The 24,811-nt window shown below is 55.0% G+C and overlaps 1 protein-coding gene across 2 annotated transcripts; it reads left to right on the top strand.

The window, feature by feature from the left end:
* Window positions 1-404: 404 nt before the first annotated feature.
* On the top strand, window positions 405-24,360 carry LOC111143237 (lysosomal protein transmembrane 5). Of its 2 annotated transcripts, none has more exons than XM_022496839.1 (8): window positions 405-562; window positions 14,729-14,822; window positions 15,513-15,589; window positions 17,097-17,228; window positions 17,905-18,027; window positions 19,615-19,710; window positions 21,635-21,727; window positions 22,970-24,360. In XM_022496839.1, the coding sequence occupies exons 1-8, from the start codon at window positions 476-478 to the stop codon at window positions 23,057-23,059; spliced, it is 792 nt and encodes a 263-aa protein (XP_022352547.1). In that variant the 5' UTR covers window positions 405-475; the 3' UTR covers window positions 23,060-24,360. The 2 variants fall into 2 exon arrangements, with proteins under 2 accessions (XP_022352547.1, XP_022352548.1); XM_022496840.1 differs by having other exon boundaries at window positions 416-562; window positions 17,097-17,225.
* Window positions 24,361-24,811: the final 451 nt, after the last annotated feature.

The raw sequence follows: 24,811 nt of genomic DNA, 5'->3' as shown, positions 1-24,811 counted from the left end.
GAACGTGTGCGGAACACGACACACGTGCGGGCCTCCAGGTGGACCTGGGTTTGAATCCTGCCACCGGCACTAACTGCAATGTGACTTGGGGTGATGGCCTTGACCTCTCTGGACCTCTGTTTCTCTGTCTGGAAGTGGGTTTGGTAAAGGCTGCTTCCAGGAGTGATGGGGAGCATCCCGTGAGCAGGGCATGTGTCTGCTTGGCTACCGAATGGTGGGGTCCTGAGGGGCAAGAACCTGCCTTCTCCAGAGAGGCCCTTCTCCCCAGGGGGTGGCAGTGAGTCAGCTGCGGGGCTCTGGAGGCAGGCTGTGGCCCTTCCCTGCTGCCCCGCCCCCATGGTGACAAGTAGGGGCCCCTGCCTGTCTGAGGGGCAGGAAGGAAGTGAGGAGGGCAGTTTGCAGCTTCCCCTTTTCTGCCCTGCTCTGGGCGCTGGGCTCTCCCTGTCAGTGCCTAGGAGCAGGGGACAGCGGCACCATGGCCCCCCGTGCGCCTGCCGTCCACCAGACCTGCTGCTGCTTTAACGTCCGCATTGCCACCACTGCGCTGGCCATCTACCACATGGTGAGTGTGCAGGCAGGTGTGGGGAGGCTGTGTGTTCATGTGTGTGTGTGTGTGTGTGTGCATGCGTGTGTGTACGTGTGCACGCACAGGTGTAAATGAGAGGGCCCCCATCTATGGAACTCCCCACCACGGGAGGACCACCACTCACCACCTCTCAGTGGGACCCCGACTGATCCCGTCCCTGCTCTGGGCCTCAGTCTCCCCCTCTGCCGAACAGGGAAGGGGGCCCTGCAGCCACAGCCGGGGTGGAGCAGGGGTGGGAGAAGGGGCCTCCTTCTAAGTGAATGGAACTCAGTGTTTTCCCCCAAGGCTCAGTTTCTGCCTCTGTAAAATGGGATGATGTAGCACCCACAAGGTTCCAATGCAACAGCAGCTGGGAAGGGGCTGTGGAAGGCAGGCAGGTCTGGGGAACCAGACTGCTTCTGGAGTTGGATCTGCTTCTTCCCCAGTGGAGGCCCTGGGGCTTTTGACTGGGAAGGAAGGCGGGACTCTCTAGCAGGGAGCGAGGGGGCTGGAGCCTCTGGTGGGTAGCTTGGCACCCCACGGCCTTCTCTCCACCAAAGGGAACTTGCGATCTTGTGCTGATGGGTAGGACAGCTTGCCTGGCCCACGCTCTGGAGAAGTGGCCGGTGGTTCCCCTTTGGAAGCTGGTGTGCACAGCCCCAGCATGGAGCCTCTGTCTTCTCTGAATGCAGGGAGATGCTGGGTGAGCCCCAGCCGCCTGGGGCCAGAGGCTCCCTGCTCTGTCTCGGTGGGTGAAGGTTGGGGTCTCTGTCCAGACCCATCTTCCCGCACCCCCACCCACTGTACCACTCTGAGCCACACCCAGCTCCCCCAGGGCCTGTGGGTAACCGTTTTCTCATGAGCCTAGAAGGGCTTCCTCAAAATTAGCCTAAATCTGGCATTCTGTGGTGGGTGTCTGTGACCTGTTTCAGCCTGGCTGCACCTGCCTTCTGCTTTGGGGAAGGTCAGGCAGGGCTGTGGCCAGAGCATGGCCTCCCGAGGGGCGTCAGCTCACAGCCTCTGGGTGCATGCCCGTGTGCAACTCCTGGCCTCGCTGCTTCCTAGCTGTGCGGCCTCGGGCCGCTTAGCTAACCTCTCTGAACCCCAGTTTCCTCACCGAAAATAGTACTACAAAATAATACTACATCTCTGATAGGGCTGCTGAGAGGATCGAGGGAGTTCATATCTACAAGGCGCAGAGCAGCGCCTGACGCAGAGGAAGCGTTCGTTATCAGTGTGCGTCAGACCCAGCGCCCACGGCCGCGTAGCCGGAGTCGAGCTGTCAGACCTCGGAACGCTGGTTTGGGGAGTTGCTCGGAGGCCTCCTTGCCTGGCTCCTGCCAGAGGGGTGACCCTGAGAGATGGCAAGGGCATCTTGGCTGTCCCCACCCCCAATCCTTAGGGCCTCTTTAAGCTCTGAGATAGCAGAATGTTCTCTGGAGGACAGTGATGGACGCAGAGGGTCCCTGTGGGAAGTGGGCCCCTGGGCCCTGATCCCAGCTCTGCCACTAACTGGTTGTGTGACCTGGGACAACTTTTTCTCTTGGGCCTCAGTTTTCCCTTTAGAAGGATGATGGAGGGCGTCAGGGGACTGGCTCTGGGGGTTCTAACTCCATCCTGTTTGCAGGCTGGACAGGTCACGGAAGGGAGGGCAGTGGCACAGACAGTCGGCGCTGACCTGGGGGCCCCGTCCTGGGTTGGCTCTGGCTTCTGCTGATTGTTGCCACCAAGGAGTAGTGGGCCCGGGAGCTGCTCTTCTGACACGTAGGGAAGCAGGAAACACAGGCTTTTATGCTGCATTTTCTGATGTATTTCTGCATCGGTGACTGATTCAAGATGGAAAGAAATTCCTGTGCTGGCCAGATCGAGTCCATATGCAAGCCATGTGGGCCAGCCGCTGTCCCGCATGGTGCAGACTTGGGGACCCTTGAGGTTTCTTTCTTTTATTTATTTTTTTAAAGATGTTATTTATTTATTTACCTGGCAGAGAGACAGCAAGACAGCTAGAGAGGGAACACAAGCAGGGGGAGTGGGAGAGGGAGAAGCAGGTTTCCCACAAGCAGGAAGCCCAATGCGGAGCTTGATCCCAGGACCCTGGGATCATGACCTGAGTCAAAGGCAGATGCCCAACAACTGAGCCCCCCCCGGTGCCCCGTTGGGGTTTCTTCTTGATCCCACTGTCTGAGGTCCTCACCTCTATGTGGGGAAGTGACATCAGTGTCCACTCACAGAGCTGGAGAAAGTGTGGGCAAGTGATCAGGGAAGCCTTCTTGGAGGTGGTGACATTGGTGGAGGCATAGAGTTTTCTTGTGGGGAGTACGGACAGGGCGGAACAGGTGTGCAAAGTATAGAGACCGAGGGGTGGCAGCTTTTGTAGGGACACTACCCAGATCGACTTGGAGGCTTCAGCTTGGGGCGAGGGAGGTGGTATGGGCTGAGAGCAAGCTGAGGCCTTCACTGTAGTACACTACTGATATCTGGGGCTGGAGAATTCTCTGTTGTGGGGACCGAGCTGCATGTTGTAGAATGTTTACCATCATTGTTTGTCTCTACCCACAAGACGCCGACAGCACCCCTGGGCTATGATCACCAAAATATCTGCAGATATTGCCGAGTGTCCACTGGGGACAAAATCACTCTCGGTTGAGGATCACTGTCTGCAACATGAACCATGGGAGCCATGAGATGTTCTAGAGCGGAAGGCATGAGAGCAGAGGGGAAGCCTGGACGTTGGACTCCCGGCCTGGGCAGTCCTCTCTGGGCTCCTTGGTTTGTTGCAATGGAGAATCATAGTCTGGAAAAGCCTCTGCTCCTTCCCAGAAAGGACAGGGAGGGGCTGGGTGGCAGGTGTGCTGGCAGGGTCTCTAACATCTGGATGGAAAAAGAGAAGCTGCTGCCCAGATGTGTCGATGGCCCAGACTGTCATCATCTGGAGCCAGTCATGGATGACAATGGCACACTGAGAGCTATTCCTGGACTTGGCCTCTCTGGGGAGGCTTAAGTTAGGTCTTTGGTATCCTAAGACAGCGCTACACTTTATCAGTCATGGGGGACCTCCTTATGGGAGGACCCTCTTGTTGTCCAAGGTCTGGAGGGTCTCCCTCAAGGTCCCGCTGGGTTTGTGTAGAGGGTTTCCTTGGTCACGGTGATTTCTGACTCAAACTTGCATGTGTAAAGGAGTCAGAGAACTTTCTTTTCTTTTCTTTCTTCTTTCTTTCCTTTCTTCCTCCCTCCCCCTTCCTTCTTCCTTCCTTCCTTCCTTCCTTCCTTCCTTCCTTCCTTCCTTTCTTTCTTTCTTTCTTTCTTTCTTTCTTTCTTTCTTTCATATTTTATTTATTTGAGAGAGAGAGTGAGCCGAAGGCAGATGCTTAACCGACTGAGTCACCCAGGACCCCCAGAGACCTTTCTTAAATTGGCCTCTTTGGCCCTGGCTTGTCTGGCAACCCAAAGTATGTCCTAAGCCAATGACAGGAGTGGGCGAGTCCCCAGAAGACCCCTTTACCCAGAAATAGCTCCTTCCCTGACTTTCCCCCTCCAAGCTGCCTAGAATTGCATTAAAATGCCTTGCCCGGATGAAAAGCTTGCACCTGCTTTAGGCCAAGGAGAGAAGGAGGCTAACTCTGGCTATCTCTGGGTAATAGGGTTGTGAAAACTCTAATTTTTCCTACATGCCTGCATTCTCTCTACTTGGTACAATGAGCATAAACTACTTTTGTTTTTAAGCTTATGTTATTTATTTATTTATAGTATGAGCAGGGGGAGGGGCAGAAGGAGAGGAAGAGAGAATCTCAAACTGGCTTTTCAAGGAGCAGGGAGCCCAACTTGGTGTTTGGTCCCATGACCCTGAGATCGTGACCTGAGCGGAAATCAAGAGTCGGTCACTCAACGGACCGAGCCACCCAGGCACCCAGTGCGTGTACTGCTTTTTAAAGGAAATTTAATTTTAGAATGGTTTTGGATTCACAGAACTCTTGTGAACACAGTAGAGTTTCTGTTCGCTCCTCGCCTGGTTTCCCCCCGGGGCTAGCATCTTACGTTAGAATGGCACGTTTGTCAACATCGAGTCCCCATCGGGACCCTGACTCAAACCCGGGCTTTAATCAGATTTTCTCAGCTTTTCCCTCAGATCTCTTTTCTCTCTCAGGATCCCATCCTGGGTACCATGTTACATTTAATCCTTGTGCTTCCTCAGGTTCCCCTTGGCTGGGACAGTTTCTCAGATTTTCCCTGTTCTGGGTGACCTTGACAGTCTTGAGGAGTACTGCCCATACATTTAGTCAAATACTCAAAATCAAAAGGGACTTTTAGTTTTCTCTTGGTTGGGCTAGGGTGAAGTGTTCTTGGAAGGGAGACGGCAGAGGTGAAGGGCCATTCTCAGCACATCCTATCAAAGGTGTGGACTCCCAACATGTCTCATCACCGTTGATGGTGACCTTGAACGCCCGGCCAAGGTTGTGTTTGTCGGGTTTCTCCCCACTGTCCCCCACCCCATACTGTCCTTTCTGGAAGAACGTCACTGAAGGAGTGGAGAGTTACTTCTGGAGGGCAGACGAGCTACCTAATATTAGAGATATGTGGAATTTCTCATGGGAGATCGGTTTGTTCTCCTTATCTATTCTATAACTAAACGATGTATTTATTTATGTCCGTAGAAATTCGTGGTTATTTATTTTATGCCTTGGATTATAACCCAGGGCTGCTTTATTTTTCTGGTTGCTCTAGCATGCTACTTTTTAAGTTGCAAAACAGGGACGCCTGGGTGGCTCAGTTGTTTGGACGACTGCCTTCGGCTCAGGTCATGATCCCGGGGTCCCGGGATCGAGTCCCACATCGGGCTCCCAGCTCCATGGGGAGTCTGTTTCTCCCTCTGACCTTCTCCTCGCTCATGCTCTCTCTCTCACTGTCTCTCTCTCAAATAAATAAATAAAATCTTTTAAAAAAAATTGCAAAACAAAAAAAGTCAAGCGAACCTCTCTTGTGTAAAGGAGCCTGTTCTTAATGCAGATAAATTCTCCAACATGACTTCATTTTTCCGTGCTGAGCCCCGGGCCGGGGTCTGGGCCTGACGCGTCTGTGGCCTGTGCCTCCAGGGGCTTCGGGCACAAGGAGAGGTGTGATGGTGGCTTTGCTGGATGACACGGGTGCACTGATGAGGGGCCTGAGCCCAGTCCTGGAGTGGAGGCTGGGGATTCAGGAACAGCTTCTTGGAGGAGGCCAGAGGTGTGCTAAGGATGAGCGGGTGTGTGCTTGGGGCTGCTGGGGAGGGAGCAGCCTGAGCAAAGCCTAGAGGGAGGGAGAGGCTCTGTGATGTTTGGAAGACTGAGACGTTCCTAGAGCTGGGGGTTAGGGAGGGATGGCTGTGAGGAGTAGTGGGGGAGGCTGGACGGAGTTCCTTATTTCTTTCAGGCTTCCTAGGCTGGGGGATGGATCTCTGCTTGGTGGATCTCTCCTTTTAGAGATGAGAAAGCAGAGGGCCAGGAAGGTTCCTGGCGGGCTCCCGCGGGTAGACAGCGGCTTTTCCTGGGGGCGCCCCTTCCAGTACACAGGTGTGGGGAATAAACCAGTGGGTGAACAAATGAATTCCTTACCTGGCCCGTGGACTGGGGGTGGCCCACCTGTCTGGGAGATCCTTCCCTCCCCCAGTCTTCATTTCTGCTTTATGGTCTAGCTCATAGGAAGCATCCTCCTCCAGGAAGCCCTCCTGATTTGTCCTTCTCAGACTCCCAGGGGTTCTTCTTTCTGTTCCATTTTGAGATTGAAAATCATAGCACCGTCTCCATCACTAACATGTGATGTGACCCGGAGTAAGCAGACACCTTTGCTGTTGGGGCCTCAGTTTCCTCATCTGCTACCCAGGGCTAGGAGTCCCTGCCTCAAGGGTGACTGCTTTGAGGTATTGAGCTGGTGTGGCCCCGCTGGAGTGAGGGGCTGCCAGCCGGGGCCCAGAGCGGGATGGGGGAGCAGACACAACTTTAAAAGCTCATCTGTTTAGGGCCTAAAAATAGGCCTCAACTGCCAGGTGGGGAAAGCCCCAGATGAGAATCTGTTAGGGCCTCTGCCTTCACACTTGATGCCCATGTGGGGCAGAAAGGCCTTGGTCTGTGCCCCTCCTGAAGGTGTGAAGAGGCCGCCAGGGGTAGGAGGGGAATTGTGGTTCCTCCCCAGTGCCATGGCCCAGGGGGCCCAGTTGGGCCAGAGTTACGCTCCTCATCTCTGGGACATGCAGCCTGCCTTCTAACTTGTAAAATGTTGGAGGCCCACACAGCTACTTGTGGAGGCTGCTGGACCCACTGGACCCACTGCGGCCTGGGCGCAAGATCCCCTGGGGGCAAAGTGGAACATTTCCTGTGCCACCAGGCCTGGGGGTGCTGAGTGGTGGAGGTCTCCACCCTGTGAGGTGGGAGAGGGTAGGCCAGACCCCAGGCCGGGGAGACACCAGCTGGGAGGAGGGGGTCCTCCTGTTCAGACTGGGCCCCATGACTGGAGGGCAGAGTCTGGGGGGGTCTGATGCTTGTCGGTCACCACCCTGACACTGAGCTCCCCTAGGAAATGAGGCTTTTATTTTGAGCCCAAGGCAGCAGACCCGGAACCCAGACTTCACTCTGTGTTTGCTGCGAGGCCTGCGCTGGTCCCTTTAGGGACAGGAGTGAGAGGGGGGCGGCGACACAGAGGTCTGAAGCCCTAATGAGGCAGGAAGCTGAGCATGAAGCTGTGCAGGGGCGGGTGCTGGCTCCCTGCCCTTCCAGCCCGCAGCCCTGCTAAGAAGAGCCCAGGGCCTCCCTCCCCCATCCCCAGCCTCAATTTCCTCCCCTGGCAAATGGGGGTCAGTGCAGGGTCATTCTGAGACTCACAGGAAACCAGGTGGAGACACACCCAGCACCTCATGAACACCCCCACAAATGGCAGCAAACCTGGGAGCCTCCATTCGGCAGGAGAGGAAAGAGGCTTGGAGGGGCCAGTCAACTTGGCAGCCTGTGGTGGAGGAAGAAGGAGAGCCCCCCCTGGCCCCCCACTCGCCCCACGCTCATGGTCTGGACCTCGTGGGGAGGGTGCGCCTCTTGGCGGTGACAGGGTAAGAGTTGCCTCTAAGAGCCAGGGGGCCTGGCTCGTCCAAACTTGGAGCCCACGTGTCTCAGTTTCACCTGCAAAGTGGGGAGCAATGGGGAGAGTAGAACTTTTCTCACAAGGCTGAGCTGAGGATGAAGAGCTGTGGGTGTCCCCAGGAGGTTTTGGCCTCTGCCCGGTCCCATGAGAGTGGTAGCCCTCAAGGGAGAGGGGTGGCCTCGCTCAGTAGGTAAAGAGGGGATTGATGGCTTATGAGAATAGTTTGGATGCAGGGTGTGTCCCCAGATACTCAGGAAGTGGAGGATGATGGGGGCTTTGGCCAAACCTAGAGAATGACCCTGAGCCCCTCCAAAGGCCCACCACGGTACTTCACTGTTTGAGTATATCACCATGTATTTGCCTGTCCTTCTGCGGAGGCTTGCTTCTAGTTTGGGGAGGTTATAGTTAGAGTGGCCATGGCCGTGGCCGTGGGGGGCTTGTGGTTCACCGACCACACACGAGCACTTCTGCAGGTCAGTGCGTCTTTCTGAGTGGATCCGTCTTTGGTAGCAGACACATGTCACCTCATCTGCTCCTCGTGACCGCCTCTCAAGGCAGGGGATCCTTCCCTCTGTTCCACAGATGAGGGAACTGAGGCCCAGAGAGGCAACCTGGCCGGGTAGAGGGGTCAGTGAAGAGTGGAGGGGCAGGGGTGGGCGGGAAGAGAGCAGAGCAACAGCCTTGGTTGGGGGTTGGGGAGGAGAGCCGGCTCTGGGGCAGGGCAGGGCAGCCAGGACCCGGGCGGCAGCAGAGCCCGGACTCCTCCAAGAGGGTCCGGCAGACGGTATCTGGGGTTGGCTGGGGAGATAATGCTGTGAGGGAATGCCCCCCCCCCAGCCTTCATAAGTGTTTGCAGGAAGTATGGGCTGGCAAGGAGGGGGTGGGGAGGAGGGCTTCCTCTTGATGCTCATGTGTCTGGTTCTCTTCTCCTATCCTCCGCCCCAGACAAGCCAGGAGCCCCCAGGGAAAACAGGGTGGGCAGACGAGCTTCAGCGAGGGTGTGATGATGACAAGGGTGATGATAATGGTTTAAATGTGTTGCCACCCTTGGGTGGCTAGGCCACCAGAGCCAGAGGACACAGGGTCAGGGTGGGGTGGCCCTGAAAAGGGAGAGGGGCAGGAAGGGGTGTGCGCACTGGGGACCCACTTCCCATTTTGCAAACTGCATTATCTGTTGGGGAAAGGTTGAGGACATGCCCGGCCCTGGCTCCTTGTGCAACCTCTCCAAGTCACGCTCAGCCCCCGCGCCCTGCCCACCCTCTCCTCCATTGTAAGTCGGGGGACCATCTGACCTGGGAGATTTGCCAGGAGCAAATAAAGTGGAAGGCTCAGAAAGGGTCCTGCATTGGCTGGCACCTGGTAGGTGCTCACCGAGGAGTGGGTCTCTGTAAAGGGGACCCCCTGGCATCTCAGAGGGTGGGGCTCTGCCCACCTGCTTCTGAGATGGTGGGTCCTGAGACCTCGGAGGTCAGAGAGGGTGAGCCCACCTCCTTGGACTGGAGAGTGGTGTTTGAGCCCTAGAATTGGGGATTTCGTGTCACCACCACCATGACTGCCGTCATGGTCGTCATATCAAGATGTCACTGCTGTCACCAACATCAGCAGCAGTGTCACGGCCGTATTATCAAGGCAGTCCATCGCGGCTACCCAGCATGCCCACTGGGGTTCTGTCTATTGCCTTTTGTCTGTTACCCGGTCACAGCCATGGTCACCTCTATTATTGCTGCCCCTGTCGTCAAAACGGTCACTGCCAAACCCAGCCACATGATGGCCCCCCACCTCCCAGCACGGTCGCCCCCATCAGCCCCACCCAGCCAACATTTTGTCCATCACACCCAGCTGGGGCATCGTCGCTGTTGTGGCCCTGGCCATATTCACTGGTGCCCCCGTGTCTCCCACCTTCCGTGATTTTGCCGCCTCTGGTTCATTCAAGCTGTTGGCTGCTCCTCAGATCCACCAGGCAAACCCACACGCATTCTCCCGACTTCCTGGCCACTTCCCCCATTGCCGAGCTCTGGGAAGTTGTGCGTGTTATTGAGAGAGAAGGGACGGGCTGGGGATGGGAATGGGAACTGAAACCGGGAAGAAGCAGAGGGAAGAGGTACAAAAGAGGAATGGAGAGCAGCGGTGATGGCGGGCTGGGCTGAGTTTAGCCACCACGGATGTGGTCTTGTCGCCTGAGCCCTGACTCGGTGTCAGGACTGAGGCTGATTCTGGTTCTGCAGCAGAATTCCCGCGTGAACTTGGGCTGGTCACTGCGTTGTCCTGGGGCTCAGTTGCACACTGGGAACGTTCCCTCCCTCAGGGAGAGGCATTCCTGCCTGTGGGTTTCCCTGGAGCTGCCCTCCCAGCCTCTGGGCCTCTGCATATAGTGTTCCTTCTTCCCGGAATGCTTTTTTTCTCTTTTCTGTTGGGAAACTCCTACTTACCCTTCAAAACCCTGCTCAGAATTTTCCTATTTGTGAAACCCTCCCTGAGTCTTCCAGATGGTGGTGATCACCTCCTCATCAGGGACCCATAGTCCTCCTCGTGTCCCTTGTTGTGGCACTGAACACACTGGTGACCCGTGGTTTCCCCAGGGTCCATGACACCTGCAGGCCAGGCCAAGGTCAGTGGCTTCTCTGGACAGAGCCTGGAGCCAATATGTGTTCCAAGAGTATTTACCAGATGAACAAACAGAAGGACTGAATGAATATCTATGCAGATTAATGAACCCTGACCAACGTGTTCGTTTATGGAGCACTAGCTGTATGCCTGGCTCCATGCTAGCATGTCCTTTGACCTGACAGCAGCCCTACGAGGCAGGTCTGGTTATTGTCCCCATTCCCCAGACAAGGAGATAGGCTCAGAGAGGTTAGTGGCTTGCTCAGGGGCACAGAGCTTGGGTCGGGCCTGGGACCACCTGACCCATACACCCCAGCTCTACTCTGCATGACCTCGATGCTGCAGAGGGAAGGCAGAGAGAGATGCTGCGTTGGAGGAGAGGGTGGTGAGTGGCTGCTGTCTCCCAGGCTTGTGGGAGGAGAAGAGCCCTGTCCTGTCCCCAGAGGTCGTGGGTCACGGGAGAAGGCAGCTCTTTGTCCTGGTGGGTACTGACGGGGTGAGGGGTGGGGCGAGAGGCAGGTGAGGGCCTGGGCCCTGGGACATCCGGATGCTGGGGGGCTCCGGGCCTCTCCCAGCATGCACTGTAGGTGAGCCAGTTACTTTCCCAGAACTACAAAGGCTCTTGGTCAGGGACATGGGCGGAGCGGTGAGGGCCTTCTGATGTGTAAGGTACAACTCCGGGCGGGCCACCCTGGGTGCCCTAGAGGTGAGAGGGCATGGTTTGCAGGAATTCAATCATCCTAGGGGCCCTGGGTGCAAACAGGAGTGTTTGTCCTCATTGACCAGAGCAGGTAAACTGAAGGTGGGGCCGAACTGGGAACTGGCCAAGGTTACACAGCTGGGAGGCAGAGGGTGGTCTCGTGTCCCAGCTGCCGGGTCCTGAGCAGGGGTGGTGGTGGTGGTGTCCAGAGCTGCCTGGGGAGGGTGGGCAGTTGGTTGGCAAGACCAGGGGCTGGGCCCACTCAGCCCTGGGTGGAGCCCTAGGGGCACAGGCTCCAGGGTTCAGATGCCTGCTGGGCCACGTGACTTCTCCTCTCTGAGCCTCTGTTTTCTCATCTGTAAAATGGGGAAAATATTGCTTCTCTTGCAAGGTTTTGGGAGACTGTGATGTAAGCCTGTGTGTGCAGGTCTGAGCACACAGTAGATACTCAAAAAACGTCAGCAACTTTCCATCCCATCTCCTAGGGAGGTGAGACTCCTATCCTTCTCCTGGATTGAGGCTGGTGTCTTCTGCCAAAGGTTAGGGGGCCAGCAGAGGGTCTCAGGCCGATGCTGAGGTTGCCTGGCTCTGAGACTCGGGGCTGGTGCCTGCCTTCTATGGGCCTCAGGGTTCTCATCTGGCAAATGGGGACAGAATTCTCTCTCTCCCCTTCCAGGACTGTCGGGAGGGTAGAAATAGAGGACAGGCTGAACCTGGTTTTAAACCCAAGTGGTTTGTACAAAAGGAGGATGATTTCTTGCCCCTGCTGCCCTGGGAACAAGCTGTGGGGGGAGGAGGGTGTGGTACCCCTCTGACTCAGCCAGGGCGCTGGCGTGGGAGCGGGGAAGGGAGGCAGGCATCGGGCAGAGGCCAGAGGCTGGGAGGCGCTGGAAGGATAGCGGAGGGTGTCAAATCTAGGGCTTGTTGGCCTGGGCTTGAATCCTGGCCCTACCCATTACCAGCTGGAGGCCACAGACAAGTCACTGGACCTCTCTGAGCCTTGCTTCCCTGGTCTGTGAAATGGGGGTGGGAGTATTCAGAATAGTCCCTTTGCTTGTTTTCGGAGGATCACTGGGACATGAGGGCAGTGTACCTTAGTCAGGATGTACCAGGGTCCCTCCCCTTCCCTCCCTTGCTCAGGGTCATGGGAAATGGTGGGGTGGGTGGTGGGGGTAGCTGGGATGCTAATGGCAGGATCACAGGTGCCGTGGCAGGGCTGTGAGAGACGTTTAGGGGCCCGAATTTAGGGGTTGCGGACAGCTGTGGGTTAGCACTGGTCTCCAAAGGGGGTTGATGCCTGAGATGATGGCTGGGGGCCCCAGGAGGACAGTATTAGAATTTCCATTTTTCAACTACATTCTTTAGTAACTTCTGTGTGTGTGTGTGTGTGTGTGTGTGTGTGTGTGTGTGTGTGTGTGATGTTGGTAATAACAGAACAGTAGTACACGCATATAATTTTGAAAGAAAGAAATATAGAGGAGTGCGTTCAAATGTTTTACTGACATAGGTGCATGATCAAAATATCCGCACACTCTGGGGTACCGGCTAGCGGGGGCTCTGAGGTGTTTCAGGGAGTGGGGTGTGTGCAAAGACACCAGGACACCCCTGGGGGACTTGGACTCCAGTCTCCACGGTGTCCGCAACTTGCCGTATGTCCTTGGGCAAGCTGCCTAACCTCTCCGAGCTTATCAAACAAATGGAGGGTGCTTAGAAGAGAAGTGGGCAGAGACCCTTTCAAGCAGCTGGAGCTTGGGATCGTCTGATTCTGAGCTTCGTTCCAGATCTCCAACAATTCTGGATTCTTGGGACTTCCAGAGTGTTCTCTTGCCACACCTGGTAGATATTCATGTGCCCTTCTAAGCGTAGCTGAATCTTATTGGTGCTTTGCTCGTATACCCCCAGGAATGGGGAGCTCACCCCCTCGCAGGGTATCCTGTTCTGTCCTGGATGGACCTGTCATCTGCCTCCCTCCCTCCTTCCCTCATTAAAGGTGAAATTGGGGAAGAGAGGGGCTGGAGCCTCAGGCTTCAGGGGCTAAGGAAGTGGTTTTTCTCTTTTGGGGCTATTTCCTGTGGGTGCCAGCCACAGCCCCCACAGCATCTGCCTTCCCCTCAGGGCTGATCTCAACCTTTTTGGTGAAACAAAGCATTTTTGGTTCACACTCCACCAGGTAGATGGGGCAGCTAGATCGAGCTCTCTGTCCACCCCCCGACACCCTGCTCTTGGTCCGTTCCACGACCCCCTGTAAGCTCACAGGAGCCAAAAGCAGATTGTGTTTGCTGAACACTCACTGCAGGCCCCAGGCTCAGTGCTTTACAAACACAGTGCAATTTATTCCTTACTAAATTCAGTGATTGCCAATTTCCAGATGAGAAAACTCGGAAAGGTGAAATGACTTGCCCAAGGTCACATATGGACCCAGGTTCAGCTCCATCTCTCTCTGACTCTGGAGCTCAGCTCTTCATCACTCTTCTGTGCTGTCCCTTTATGCCCCCTGAGCAGAATGTAACATGGCAGGAAGACAAATTGAGACCTGTGTCTGAGCTAAAAAACCCTCACACAGTGAGCAAGGGGAAAACAGATGGTGGGTGTTTTGTTGCCTGTCAGCTAAGCATGAGTTGCTAGTGCAGGGCCTCCCAGAAAGCCAACGGAAACTTCGGCTATATTAAAAGAGGTAGGGCATCCACTGCAAGGAAGGAGAAAGTTTTGTGATTCTCAGCGCAGCCAGATGGTGCGTGGAGAATTGTGGGTGTGCAGTGGTGGGGGAAGGGCAGAAGGCTTGCTGCAAGTAGGTGGACACACAGAAGACTGGGAGTACCCCTGGCTGGAAGTACTTAAAGGAGTCCTGTGTCTGATGGCAGAGGGCACAGGCAAGGTGACTTCCGAGGTCTTTTCAAATTTGTGGCTGGACTCCTGTTGTCACCAGGGCCACAACACTCAGGCCTGTCAGATTTGGATAGGGTATATTCATCATCCATCCATCCATCCATCCATCCATCCATCCATCCATCCATTCATCCATTCATCCATCCATCCATCCAACACAGTAGCTAGACCGGTGAACAAGAGAGACATAAGCCTTCCCTGCCTGGAACCTACCTTCCAGGGAGGATAGCAGCAATCATTATAGTGAGCAGAGCTACTTTAAGTGAATGATTCCACCCCGCCCCACTATGACCCTATGAAGCAGGTATTATAGTACCTGCATTTTGTAGATGGGGACATTGAGGGGCCATGGGGGATGGAATTGGCAGGGCTCCCTGGGGAGTCACGGGTCAGGTGCTGTCACGTCTCTGTGGGTAATTCCAAGAATCTAGAGCTCTATGCTGCTCAGAAACTCTGACCAAGCTCCCGTAATGCCCAAAGCCCGTTGTGGCAAAAGGGGTGCAGAAGAGGGACCCAGTTACTGGTAGGAGCCCTCAGACGCTCCCCCTCCAAACTTGACCTTCAGTAGTCACAGTTATTGCTTTACTGAGAACCAGGTGCGGTTCTAATTGCTCTCCTGGAATGTCCTCACTCACTCTTCTTAGGTAGCTATAGGCACTAGCCTCATTTTACAGATGGGAAAACTGAGGCGCAGAGAGGCTGAGTAGCTTGGCCAAGCTCACACAGCTGGGAAAAGGAAGAAAGCTTGAGCCGTCTATGTGTACAGGCCACACTTTATTCAGGATGCTCCGTAGACCCAGCCTTCGGGGGGGAGGGGGCAGGGGTGGATCTGTGCGGGCCCCACTGATGGACGTCCTGTCTGCCCCCAGATCATGAGTGTATTGCTGTTCATCGAGCACTCAGTGGAGGTGGTCCACGGCAAGGAGACCTGCAAGGTGTGGCAGAAGGGCTACCTCCGGCTCGGTAGGTTCTGGGGACTCTGGAGCGGGAGCGGCAGGTGTGGGGAGAGTAGGTGTGGAGAGGGGCCCTGGCTCTGGGCAGACGGGCTGGGGTTTGTTGCTCTGACTCTTTCCTTCTGAGCCACAGGTCTTTCCTCTGCAAGCAGAGACCTGTCTCCACCCAAGTCTCTAGGTGTGAGAACAGAGAGGAAAGTGCTTTGCAAACCCAACTGCCTTAGGAAGGTGACAGCAGGACTGTCCTGATGATGTCTGTCAGTGGCTGGCCACCACCCTGGAATGAGACAGAAACTCCCCACGGTGGGATCCCGCCCCCACTGGCCTCTCTGGCTCTGGGTTACAGCACCCCCTCGCTCCCTGCTCCTGCTGTGCAGACCACACCGAGCTCAGCCCCGTCTCAGCTGCTTGGACTCCCAGTCACTCAGCTCACGGGCTACCTCCTGAGAAGCCTTCCCCGGCCTCTCCCTGGCTAAAGCAGACCCGGGCCACCCTCCCACCCTGCGTCCCATATTACCCCAAATGCTCTTTTGCTATCTCCGTAGTCCCCCAAGACTGAGAACAGCAGGAGGGCAGGGTCTGAGCTCACTCCTCACTGTCACAGCCCCCACACCAGTGGTTCCCAAAATGTGGTCCTCGGAACCCGCCTGGGGTCCCTGGGGTCACCTCGGAGCTCCTCACTGCCCTCCTTGCCTTCCAGCTAACCTGGTCTCCAGCTTCCTGCTCATCACCATGCTCTTTGCCATCAGCTTGAGCCTGCTGATCGGAGTGGTCAAGGTGAGGGTTTGTCAGGGGAGGGGAATGGGAATCAGGGCCCGGGGGCTGGCCAGGAGCCCCAGCTACCCTCCTGCCCACCCCTATTCACACCTGCTGGGTGGGCAGCAATGGCCACCAAGAGGGTGGGAGGCGGGTGTTTTGGGAGACCCCCCCTTCGCCCTGCACCCTAGAGATTTTCACGCTCGCTTGCAGTTTGGAAAGCCTCGTTTCCATACCAGACTTCGACAAAGACCCCCCCAGGTGTAGGGTCAGGCACATGGACACTTTGGTCATACCAGCTGGTGACACACATGAGCGAGAAGAGGAAGGGTCATTTCAAGGCATGGGGAGGGGGAGAGAGCAGTGGGTTTCGTAATCAGGGAGAGGAACCAGACTAGGGGAGGGTAGATGCGTCAGGCTCAGTTCCACCCAGCTAGCTGGTGAGAGAGAGAGAGAGAGGCTGTGGCTCAGGCTTCTGTGAAGAGGAACTGGGCTGTCCTTGGCCCCCAGGGGCAGGAAGCCAGGGCCTCACCACACAGCCACTGGAGCAGGCCCCAGCAAGAGTGTCCTCCCTGGGGAGCTGGTGGCCCGGCACTCACAAGCCAGCAGCATGGGGCAAGGAAGGATGGGGGGCTGTTTGGAATACATCCCCCTTGCCCGCACTGCCCCCATCACTCCCTGAGCCAACAGCATCTTTCTGGAAGCTCTGTGCCCCAGGGAGCGATTGTACTTTGTGCAGGGGGCTCCCCGGTGCTCGTGCAGAGATGGGTATGATCCAGCTAGGAGAGTGGACCAGGGTTCCAGAAGGCCCTGAGACTGAGTCTTGGCTCTTTTGGCTGCCTCCTGAGTGATTTTAGACAGCCACCTGAGAAACCACAAAACCACCCTTCTGTGATTTTGTCCCCAAGGGTGGGTTCATGAGCACTCATACTGGTCACAGTAGTCCCTTGCTTGAAGTTGAAGGAGAGAACCTTCAGCGTCCGCCACCAAGGGCCTCTGACCGTGACCAAACACCCCAAGAGCGGTACACACAGAGGAGGGTCCCACCACCAAAGCCGTGCGGGCCTTCCCTCCCCCTCACTGGATCTTTGCTTATGTTGGCCCTTCTGTCTCCAATACCCTCCCCATTTCCTTCGTGGTTCTTTCCAGATCAAGCCTCAGCGTCCCCACCTCCAGGAAGTCCTCTCTGACACGTTCCCATCTGTAAAATGGACACAAAGCCCTTCCTGGCTGGGTTCTTGAAACCCTGTTCCTGGAGGCCCACGGGCACTTATCTCTGTGTCTCCGGGGACACCAAGACACCTGGCATTCAGGGTCTGGGTCTTACATTCTCTGCATCCCAGAACCTCCTTCAGGGGAAGGGATGTGGGTCCACTGGGAATGACCTCGGCCCAGCCAGGAGGGGAGGATTTGGGAGAGGGCCATATTACCCAGGGAGGGAAGGGAGCTTCCGGTGAGGTTGGGGGGGAGGCACATGGGGATCTCAGGCTGTGGGGGACTCCCTGACAGTGCTAAGCCTGTCTTCTAGAACCGGGAGAAGTACCTGCTGCCCTTCCTGTCCCTGCAAATCATGGACTACCTGTTGTGTCTGCTCACCCTGCTGGGCTCCTACATTGAGCTGCCCACCTACCTCAAGTTCACCTCCAGGAGCAGTTGGGTGGTGAGTACCCAGCCCTGCTCCATGTCCCACAGCCGGCCAGCCTGGGGAGGTGGCAGGGGCTCTGTCCCCTCGGCTCTCCCTCATTGATGAGCCCGAACCCCATCAAATCAGGTCAGCTTTCTTCCTCTATAAAATGCGCCTGTGAGGGTTCCCCATCCCCATGTGTTGGGGGCATTAAGAGAGGACAGTGTATACAGGGCAGGCAGCACGTTGTGGGGACTTGGCCAATACGAGCCCAGACGGTTTACACCGCAGGGAAGGACGCATGCCCACTTCCGTGCCCAGACCCCGCTTTATCCCTCCTCTGTAACCAAGTGGAGAGAAGGAAGATAAAGTTGATTAAAGCCAACGATAAACATCCATAGGGGAGATGCCCGCGATGGAGGTGTCGACCCTGCCTCAGCTCCCCGAAAGTTACTTTTCAGAATTTCCCTAACTGTTGTCCTGGAAGAGATTGAATTGCTGGTCCTGGGCTGGGCATCAGGAGACCCTAGTTGGAGCCCAGGTCCCGCCGCCAGCCCTTGGCAGGATGTCTCAACAACGGGCATCCGTTTCTTTCCGGGTCCTGTGGGTTAGAAATTCCCCGGTGTCTCTGGCTGACTGTGTTGAACAGCACAGGGACCTCTGGCTTGGGGCTTCATTGCTGGTTTGTCTCCTTCCTGCCTTTGCCCTCAAGGGCCCCTCCAAGGTCCCACTGATGACCCTGCAGCTGTTCGACTTTTGCCTGAGCATCCTGACTCTCTGCAGCTCCTACATGGAAGTACCCACCTTTCTCAACTTCAAGGCCATGAACCACATGGTGAGTGTGGGCTGGGGGCCTGCCCCCATCACGGGCTGCGCGCCCTTGAGCAAGCTGCTTCTCCTCTCTGTGCCTCCGTGCTTAGGCTGGGTTCCTTAGAAGAGGAGCCGAGGGAGAGGATACTTGTGTGAGCACCTGATTGAGGGAGAGCTCTCAGGAAGACGCTTGAAAAGGAGAGGGAGGAGCGCGTGAGACCAAGGGAAGAAGCAGGCAGACCTGTGACTTCAGGGACGGCCTTGCCTGATCCCAGAGGGAACCTTGTGGTGTGAATTGCATCGCAGAAATAATATTAATTTTTTTTAAATTCATGGAGAAAGGGGGGCACTCAACACATCTCAAGATGGCCCTTGAGGCTTCTCTGAACGAGGTCAGGGCATTACCCCGTATAACTAAAGAGGACCAGATGACTGCCCCAGGTCCTTTCTCTACAACCCTTGATCAATGATAAAGTAGCCTGGTTTTTATAAAGATGCATCCTCAGATTTTTGCAAATCCCCAAATTAACACCACTGAAGTATGTAATTATCCCTGGCATGATTATCAGTGTAGCCACACATACAATACATTAAAAACTACAAAAGCATTCTGATATGACAGGATGGGTGATTTCCAGTTTCACATGTTACCTGTATAACTTTTTCCCACACGTCAGCCTTGCAAAAGAATGTCACTGTTCACGTAGGGCCTTTCGCATTTTTGAAATTCCGAATTTCGAAATTTGAAAATTCGCATTTTTTGCATCATCTTTTGTATAATCCCATGTTTTGGTTTAATGCTGGATTTAGTATTTCACTCCAAGGTGTGGATAAGCATAACAGAAACAAAACACAACTCACAATCTCATTCTTGACCTTAGAAATCATTGTGGCAATAGAGTAAATGATTTTGTGAAGTTTAGGCTTTAATTCTACATATACTCTTCAGGCATGATGAGACTCTTGAATCAATGAAATATCAGAGTTGAGGAAATTAAGGATGTCCATGATAAGAACACACACACACACACACACTCAGATAAACATAATAAAGACTCTCTAAGGAAAAAAAATAATATTCATTTTTTATAGCGGTCTAACATATTGTCCCCAAACCTAGTGACTTGAAACCATGCACAGCTGCCATCTCACAGTTGCTGAGAGCCAGGAATCTGGGAGTGGCTCAGTCTCTCATGTGGTCCCCCCTGCCCCCTGAGATGGGGTTGGGGCTGTGGACGCCAAGGGCTTGACTAGCTCTGGAGGGGCCATTCCCAAGATGGCTGGCTGGCATGGCTGTGGCGTGCCCCCCACGTGTGTCAGGACAGGGTGGTTCTGTCAGTGAGCCTAGCCTCTAGAGACGGGCCTGCTGCTGCTGGGGGCCGGGGGGTCCAGCCAGGGAAGAGCCAACTGGGCGGGTAGCCACTGCACCTGCTACCCTTGGTTTACTCACCTGCCGCGGGGGGCTGATGGTAGGGAGCGCCTGCCTCCTAGGGCCCTGGTAGGGGTCAGCCGGGACAGCGGTTGTACCACATGGTCTCATTCTTCCACGAGGGGATCCTGGAACGGTTCCTTGTGGGCAGAGGCACTGATGCGGCCCCCAAATCTGTTGCAGAATTACCTCCCCAGCCAGGAAGGTGTGGCTTACAGCCAGTTTATCAAGATGATGATCATCTTCTCTATCGCCTTCATTGCCGTCCTCATCCTGAAGGTGAGAGTCCCCCCAACACAGCCCTGGGGAGGGCGGGGAGCCCGCGTTGCCCAGGCCCTCCCATGCCAGACTGTTAGGAGGCAGGGAAGTCTTCCACTGTCTCCCGCTGCTGCCCTCCTTGCTCTTGGCTCCTTCCTCCAACCCTCCCCCACCAGCTCCTTGGACCCCACTTGGGATCCTTGGAGACACTGCATTGAGGGGGAGGGGGCTGCAGGGAAGACCACTGCGTTCGAGTGTCAGGGACTTACTGTGTAACCCAGAGAGACCCTTATCCAGGGAAGGAGGAGCTGTTCTCTCTGAAATCAGATTCAGAAAATCTTGAATACGAGTACCAGCTCTCCCCTTGCTAGCTGCTTGGGTGCCTTCTGAGTCACTTCTCTCTGGGCTTTGGGTCTCATCTGTGAAAGGGACAGAATTAATATTGCTTTGCCCCTGTCACAGTTTTATATGATTCAGGCACCAAAGTAAAGATGGGTCCTGAGGTCACATTACTAGAGGTTTGGTGGTATGAAGGAGGGAGGGGAATAGTTTAATTCCTCTCTGAGGTGGTCAGGCCCAGAAGATAGAGTCCCATGTCAGGTCCCCATTCTTAGAGAGAGATGACAAACTGGAGAGTGTTAATAGCCACACAACCAGGAGGGAGGAGAGGTAAGAACACTCTTCCATCTGAGGGAGTCAAGGAAACCAGGGCAGTTCAGCTTGGAAGAGGTGACTCAAGGGGTTTTCAAATACCTAAAGGACCCTCATGGGGATTCTAGAGGCCAGGCCTGGAGCCTGTGTCCCAAAGCCCTGGGGAGGCTGATGTCAACTCAGCAGAAGGAAAGGCTTTCAAGAGTGTTCTTTTCTGATTGTGAAAGTAAAGTGGGATCATCATAGAAATTTGGAAACTACTGATGAGCAGAAAGAAGACAATCAGCTCACAACCCACCACCACTCAGAGACAAGCACCCCTGATACTGGGGCGCATTTCCTCCCAGTCTTTCTGTGTGTGTGGGTGTAACCGGACATTGCTGCCTGATTTTACTGGTGCCCCGAGCAGCTTCTGCCATCATCTGTTGCCAGCCTGGAAATGGAACTTCCCTCCTCTGAGCCTTCCTCAAAGGATGGGCCTAGCCCAAGGGCTTCAGTGAAGTTCAGTAAGAACTTTCCTGAAGGCTTCAAGGAGCCAGTGTGGGGTGGGGTGGGGTGGTGGTGGTTTGACATCCTACGCCCTCCTGCAGAGCCAGTCCCCAGGGCCCAGAGCACAGCTCTGTCTCCCGCGCCTCTCCAGTTCTTTATCCGTCTTTGGGGGAAGTTTTCTCTCTTCCTCACTCTGTCTCACTGGTCACCCTCCTCCACCTGCCTCCTACTTCATTCTTTTATAATTCATTTTATTTATTCCTGTCTCTTGAGTTCCCATCATGGTGCTCCATAAGACAAGAGAAATCTCAGAAGACAGGGCCCATCCTCTTTCCTTAGGAGGCATTTGGGGGCAGAGAGAGACCTATAGGTTATTGTTCCTTGAGCAGGCCCCTTGGGGGCCTCCCTCCCCACACTGAAAATCCCCCCTTACTTACATCCACTGCTAAGAGAAAGCAGTTGCTTACATCACCGGCCATCTCAGGAGATAGTGAGCTTCTAGCCCCAAGGGGGTAGAGAAGAACGATTTGCAGGACCATTGCCAGGGAGGCTGGAGGGGGGCCCAGAAGTCCCCCAAAGCCCCCTTCTGCGCAAGGTCGTTGGGGCAGTGGAAAGAACTATTCTCGGAACACCTGGGACCGGCAGGTGAGGTGCCCCTGCTCAGGGACAGGGGCTGAATGCAGTAGCCAGATGTCGCCTTCTGGGTTGAGCTGGGGCTTCCCAGGAAGTGCCCGCATCTGTCTCAGGCCTGCTGGGGCAGCGAGGGCGGTCAGCAAAGCATCGTCTGATCTGGCTCTTTCTCCAGGTCTACATGTTCAAGTGTGTGTGGAGATGCTACAAATTCATGAAGTATGTGAACTTGGCCGAGGAGAGGAGCAGCTCCAAGATGCTGCAGAAGGTCAGCCCGGTGGGGGATCAAGTCTCAGTTTTGCCATTCCCTGTGTCCCCAAGGGCAGGTCTCTCTCCCTTCCTGGGTTGCGGTTTCTCCCCTTGTGAGATGATTGGACCAGAAGAAATGTGGAGATCTCTTCTGGCTCTGATAGTCTAGGATTTATTCCTTCATTCATGCATTCACCATTTTCTGCCTCATTGTTTGCTTTGCATCAACCGTGAGGGTACAAAGAAAACAGATGCCACCCCATCCTAGGGGACTGTAGAACCCACAAAAAATCCAGACACAGAGATCTGATAGCAACGCAGTGTGAAGTATGGGGGAAAGGGAAACATTGAGGAGGTACCTGGCTTCATCTGGGGCATCAGGGAAGGCTTCCTGGAATGGGTGATACTTGTCCAAGTCTTAGACTCTCAGTTGATACAAGTTAGCTGGGAAAGGGAAGGGACCTTCTAGGTGGAGGGATGAGGTACACTTAGAAGTAGCTCATTGAATACATCATGGGAAAAGGGCAGCTGGTTTAAATTTTTGGTATCACTTTCCTCATCTAGAAAATGGGGATTGTATTAGTCAAGACCCTTTTGGTTGCACGTGGCAGAAACCCAACTCAATCTGACTTATGTGAAAAAAAGGAATTTATTAGCTCCCAGAACTTGAAGGTCCAATATAGGTCTGGCTCACAGAGGCTGACTGTGAGGCTGGTCACCTGGGTGTGATCTCATCCTCTCCATCTCTTGACTCTGCTTTCCTCATGGTGGCAAAATGACTGCCAAAACCCCTAGGTTGACATCCCCCACCCTCTTAGCAACCCCAGCAGAAAGGCCCAGGAGCATGTCTGAGGGACCAGCTTGGCTCACAAGCTATCCCCAAACCAATGATGTTAGCCAGGGAGGACAAAATTCTTCTCTGAGTGGCCACACTTAGGTCGCATGTCCCACTCTGGATCTGAGGGGTGGGACCAAGTCTTCTGAAAGCATGTGGACGGAAAAGGTTCTCCCAGGGAAAATGGTGCTTCGTTAACACCACACGGGGACTTGAAGCTGGGCAGGCAGAGGGAAGTCTGTCCTCTGTAGGAATAGACAGTGCACCTGTCTCGGGCATGCCGTGTCTAGCATAGGAAGTCCCCAAGGCGTGCTGGTCATCACCATCATCCATTTTGTCAGAGATCGGGGCTGGGGCTTCTTGACTCCAGGTTGGGATCCTGGTTCCTTCTGGCCAGTCCTCAGCCCCCATCTCTCTTGCTCACAGGTGGTCCTGCCGTCCTATGAGGAAGCCGTATCTCTACCGTACAAGAGTCCGGATGGGGGCCCAGCACCGCCCCCCTACTCAGAAGTGTGACGCCCGCCAGGCCCCAGCCCCCGTGCTGGGAGGGGTGGAGTTGTCTCGCAATCCGCTTCTCTGCTTTGGTGGCCCCTGTGGCCCGGGTGAATCACCCGGCTGACTTCAGGACAATCCCCTTGTGTCCCCCTCGCTGGCCTGCTTTTCCCGTGGGGTCTGGGAGATGCTTACAACTGGGTCAACTTCAGGCTGAAGGACTCCTTGAGTCTCTTGGAAATTTGGTCCAGTAGTCCTTGGCTTATTGTGATTGGCCCCAGCATCTGTTTAAACCATTTGTCATTCTTAGCCCAGTTGGTTTGGTTAAAGGACGTGCAACTTGACCTGTGGAACCATGTGGCTGACAAATGAAAATCACGCTTCTCAGTGCAGGGAACCAGTTGTGGGGGAAAGCTGCCATCCATTGCATTGGTTTTAGACAGTTGTCCCTTCACACGGCCACACGGCCAAGTCATCGTCCCCGGGTCCTCCCCGCCAAACACCTATGTCCAATTTCTGGTTTCAACAATTACAGACAGCCAACCACCAGTTGATTCAAAGCAGGGATAAAATTCAATAATAACAATAAAAATCAAATGAGCCCCAAACCATTCTCTTCCATCGAGTCCAATAACTGGCTGCCTACACTGATCCATCCGGTACTTCTGAGGGGCTGCGTAATTGTTAGTTCAAACGAAAATTCTCGCACTTGCCCAACGTCATCTGACAGCTACTTCCGGGAGATAACAGTTGTTCCCACCACTGAACTGTCCCCCGACAAACACACAGTCATTTTGCTGGAGACAGTCATCAGCAACAGTTGGCCACATGTGGCCAGCGTCCTCCCGCGGCAATGGGGCCTGTGACAAGGGCGGCCTCAGGCGCAGTTGTCCCGGGCAGTGAGCTGCCACCATCCCCCAATGGGGGCCCCTCTGTCACCAGTCTGGGCTGAGGCCCCTCCGTCCTGCCCAATGCTTGTGCTTACACACAATTTAGCCCTGACATCAGGCAGATCTGGGGGCTGGACTAAATCCACGTGTTGGTTTGGTCAAAGCAGGGGAACTCTTTGTGGTCTCAGACCCTGCCACGGGCTCTCGTGGTGGTGGCGGTGGTGGTAGATGGGAAGGTTGGGTTCCCACACCCCCTCTTTCGCCCGTTTCCCTGCAGGCTGGGGTTCTCCAGGGACCTGATCCCGAGGTGGAGATAACAGGGCTACGGAGGCAGGCTCTCTGGGGTCTGAGGGGGGGCTCCCTGCCAGCACCTCCTCATTTAATTGCTTTGTGTGGGACGGGGAAGAAGTTTGAATAAAGCAGCACCACGCTTCACTTTGGCTGATGTGGTTCTTAAAATGTGGCACAGGCAGGGCTGGGAGCGCTGCCTACGTTTCCCACAAAATGTGCACGTGCACACACACACGCACACATGCACACACACATGCACGGATTCATTCAGTCCAGAGACTCACAGGGGCCATGTCCAGTTGCAGTGTCTTGACCCAGTCCTGTTTCTGATCACAAGTCACAGACACATAAGTGCCCTGGTGTCTCCCCAGAGAAGGTGTGAAGTCCACTCACCTGGAGAGTGCTTGCCCGGAACCAGGTCCTGGGCTGGGTACTAGGGGTGACCGTAATAGGTCAGATGTGCCTCCAGTCACCCACAGTCTGGGGATGGGAGAAGACAGATCTACGAGTGATTATCATAGCCCATGGCCAGCACCACGATAAGGAAAGTCCCAGAGATCCCTACAGTCAGCGAAGGCTTCCTGGGGGACCTTTC

This window comes from Enhydra lutris, unplaced genomic scaffold (assembly GCF_002288905.1).
Source record: "Enhydra lutris kenyoni isolate GAN:26980312 unplaced genomic scaffold, ASM228890v2 scaffoldscaffold9, whole genome shotgun sequence".
In the NCBI taxonomy this organism is placed as follows: Eukaryota; Metazoa; Chordata; class Mammalia; order Carnivora; family Mustelidae; genus Enhydra; species Enhydra lutris.
This window is presented reverse-complemented; position numbering and strand designations above follow the sequence as displayed.

Bases quoted from the DNA above. Each gene is read 5' to 3' on its own strand.
- LOC111143237 (XM_022496839.1), top strand. From the start codon at position 476: ATGGCCCCCCGTGCGCCTGCCGTCCACCAGACCTGCTGCTGCTTTAAC. The intron at 14,823-15,512 runs GTAGGTTCTGGG...CTTGCCTTCCAG, and splicing joins GAAGGGCTACCTCCGGCTCG to CTAACCTGGTCTCCAGCTTC. The intron at 15,590-17,096 runs GTGAGGGTTTGT...CCTGTCTTCTAG, and splicing joins TGCTGATCGGAGTGGTCAAG to AACCGGGAGAAGTACCTGCT.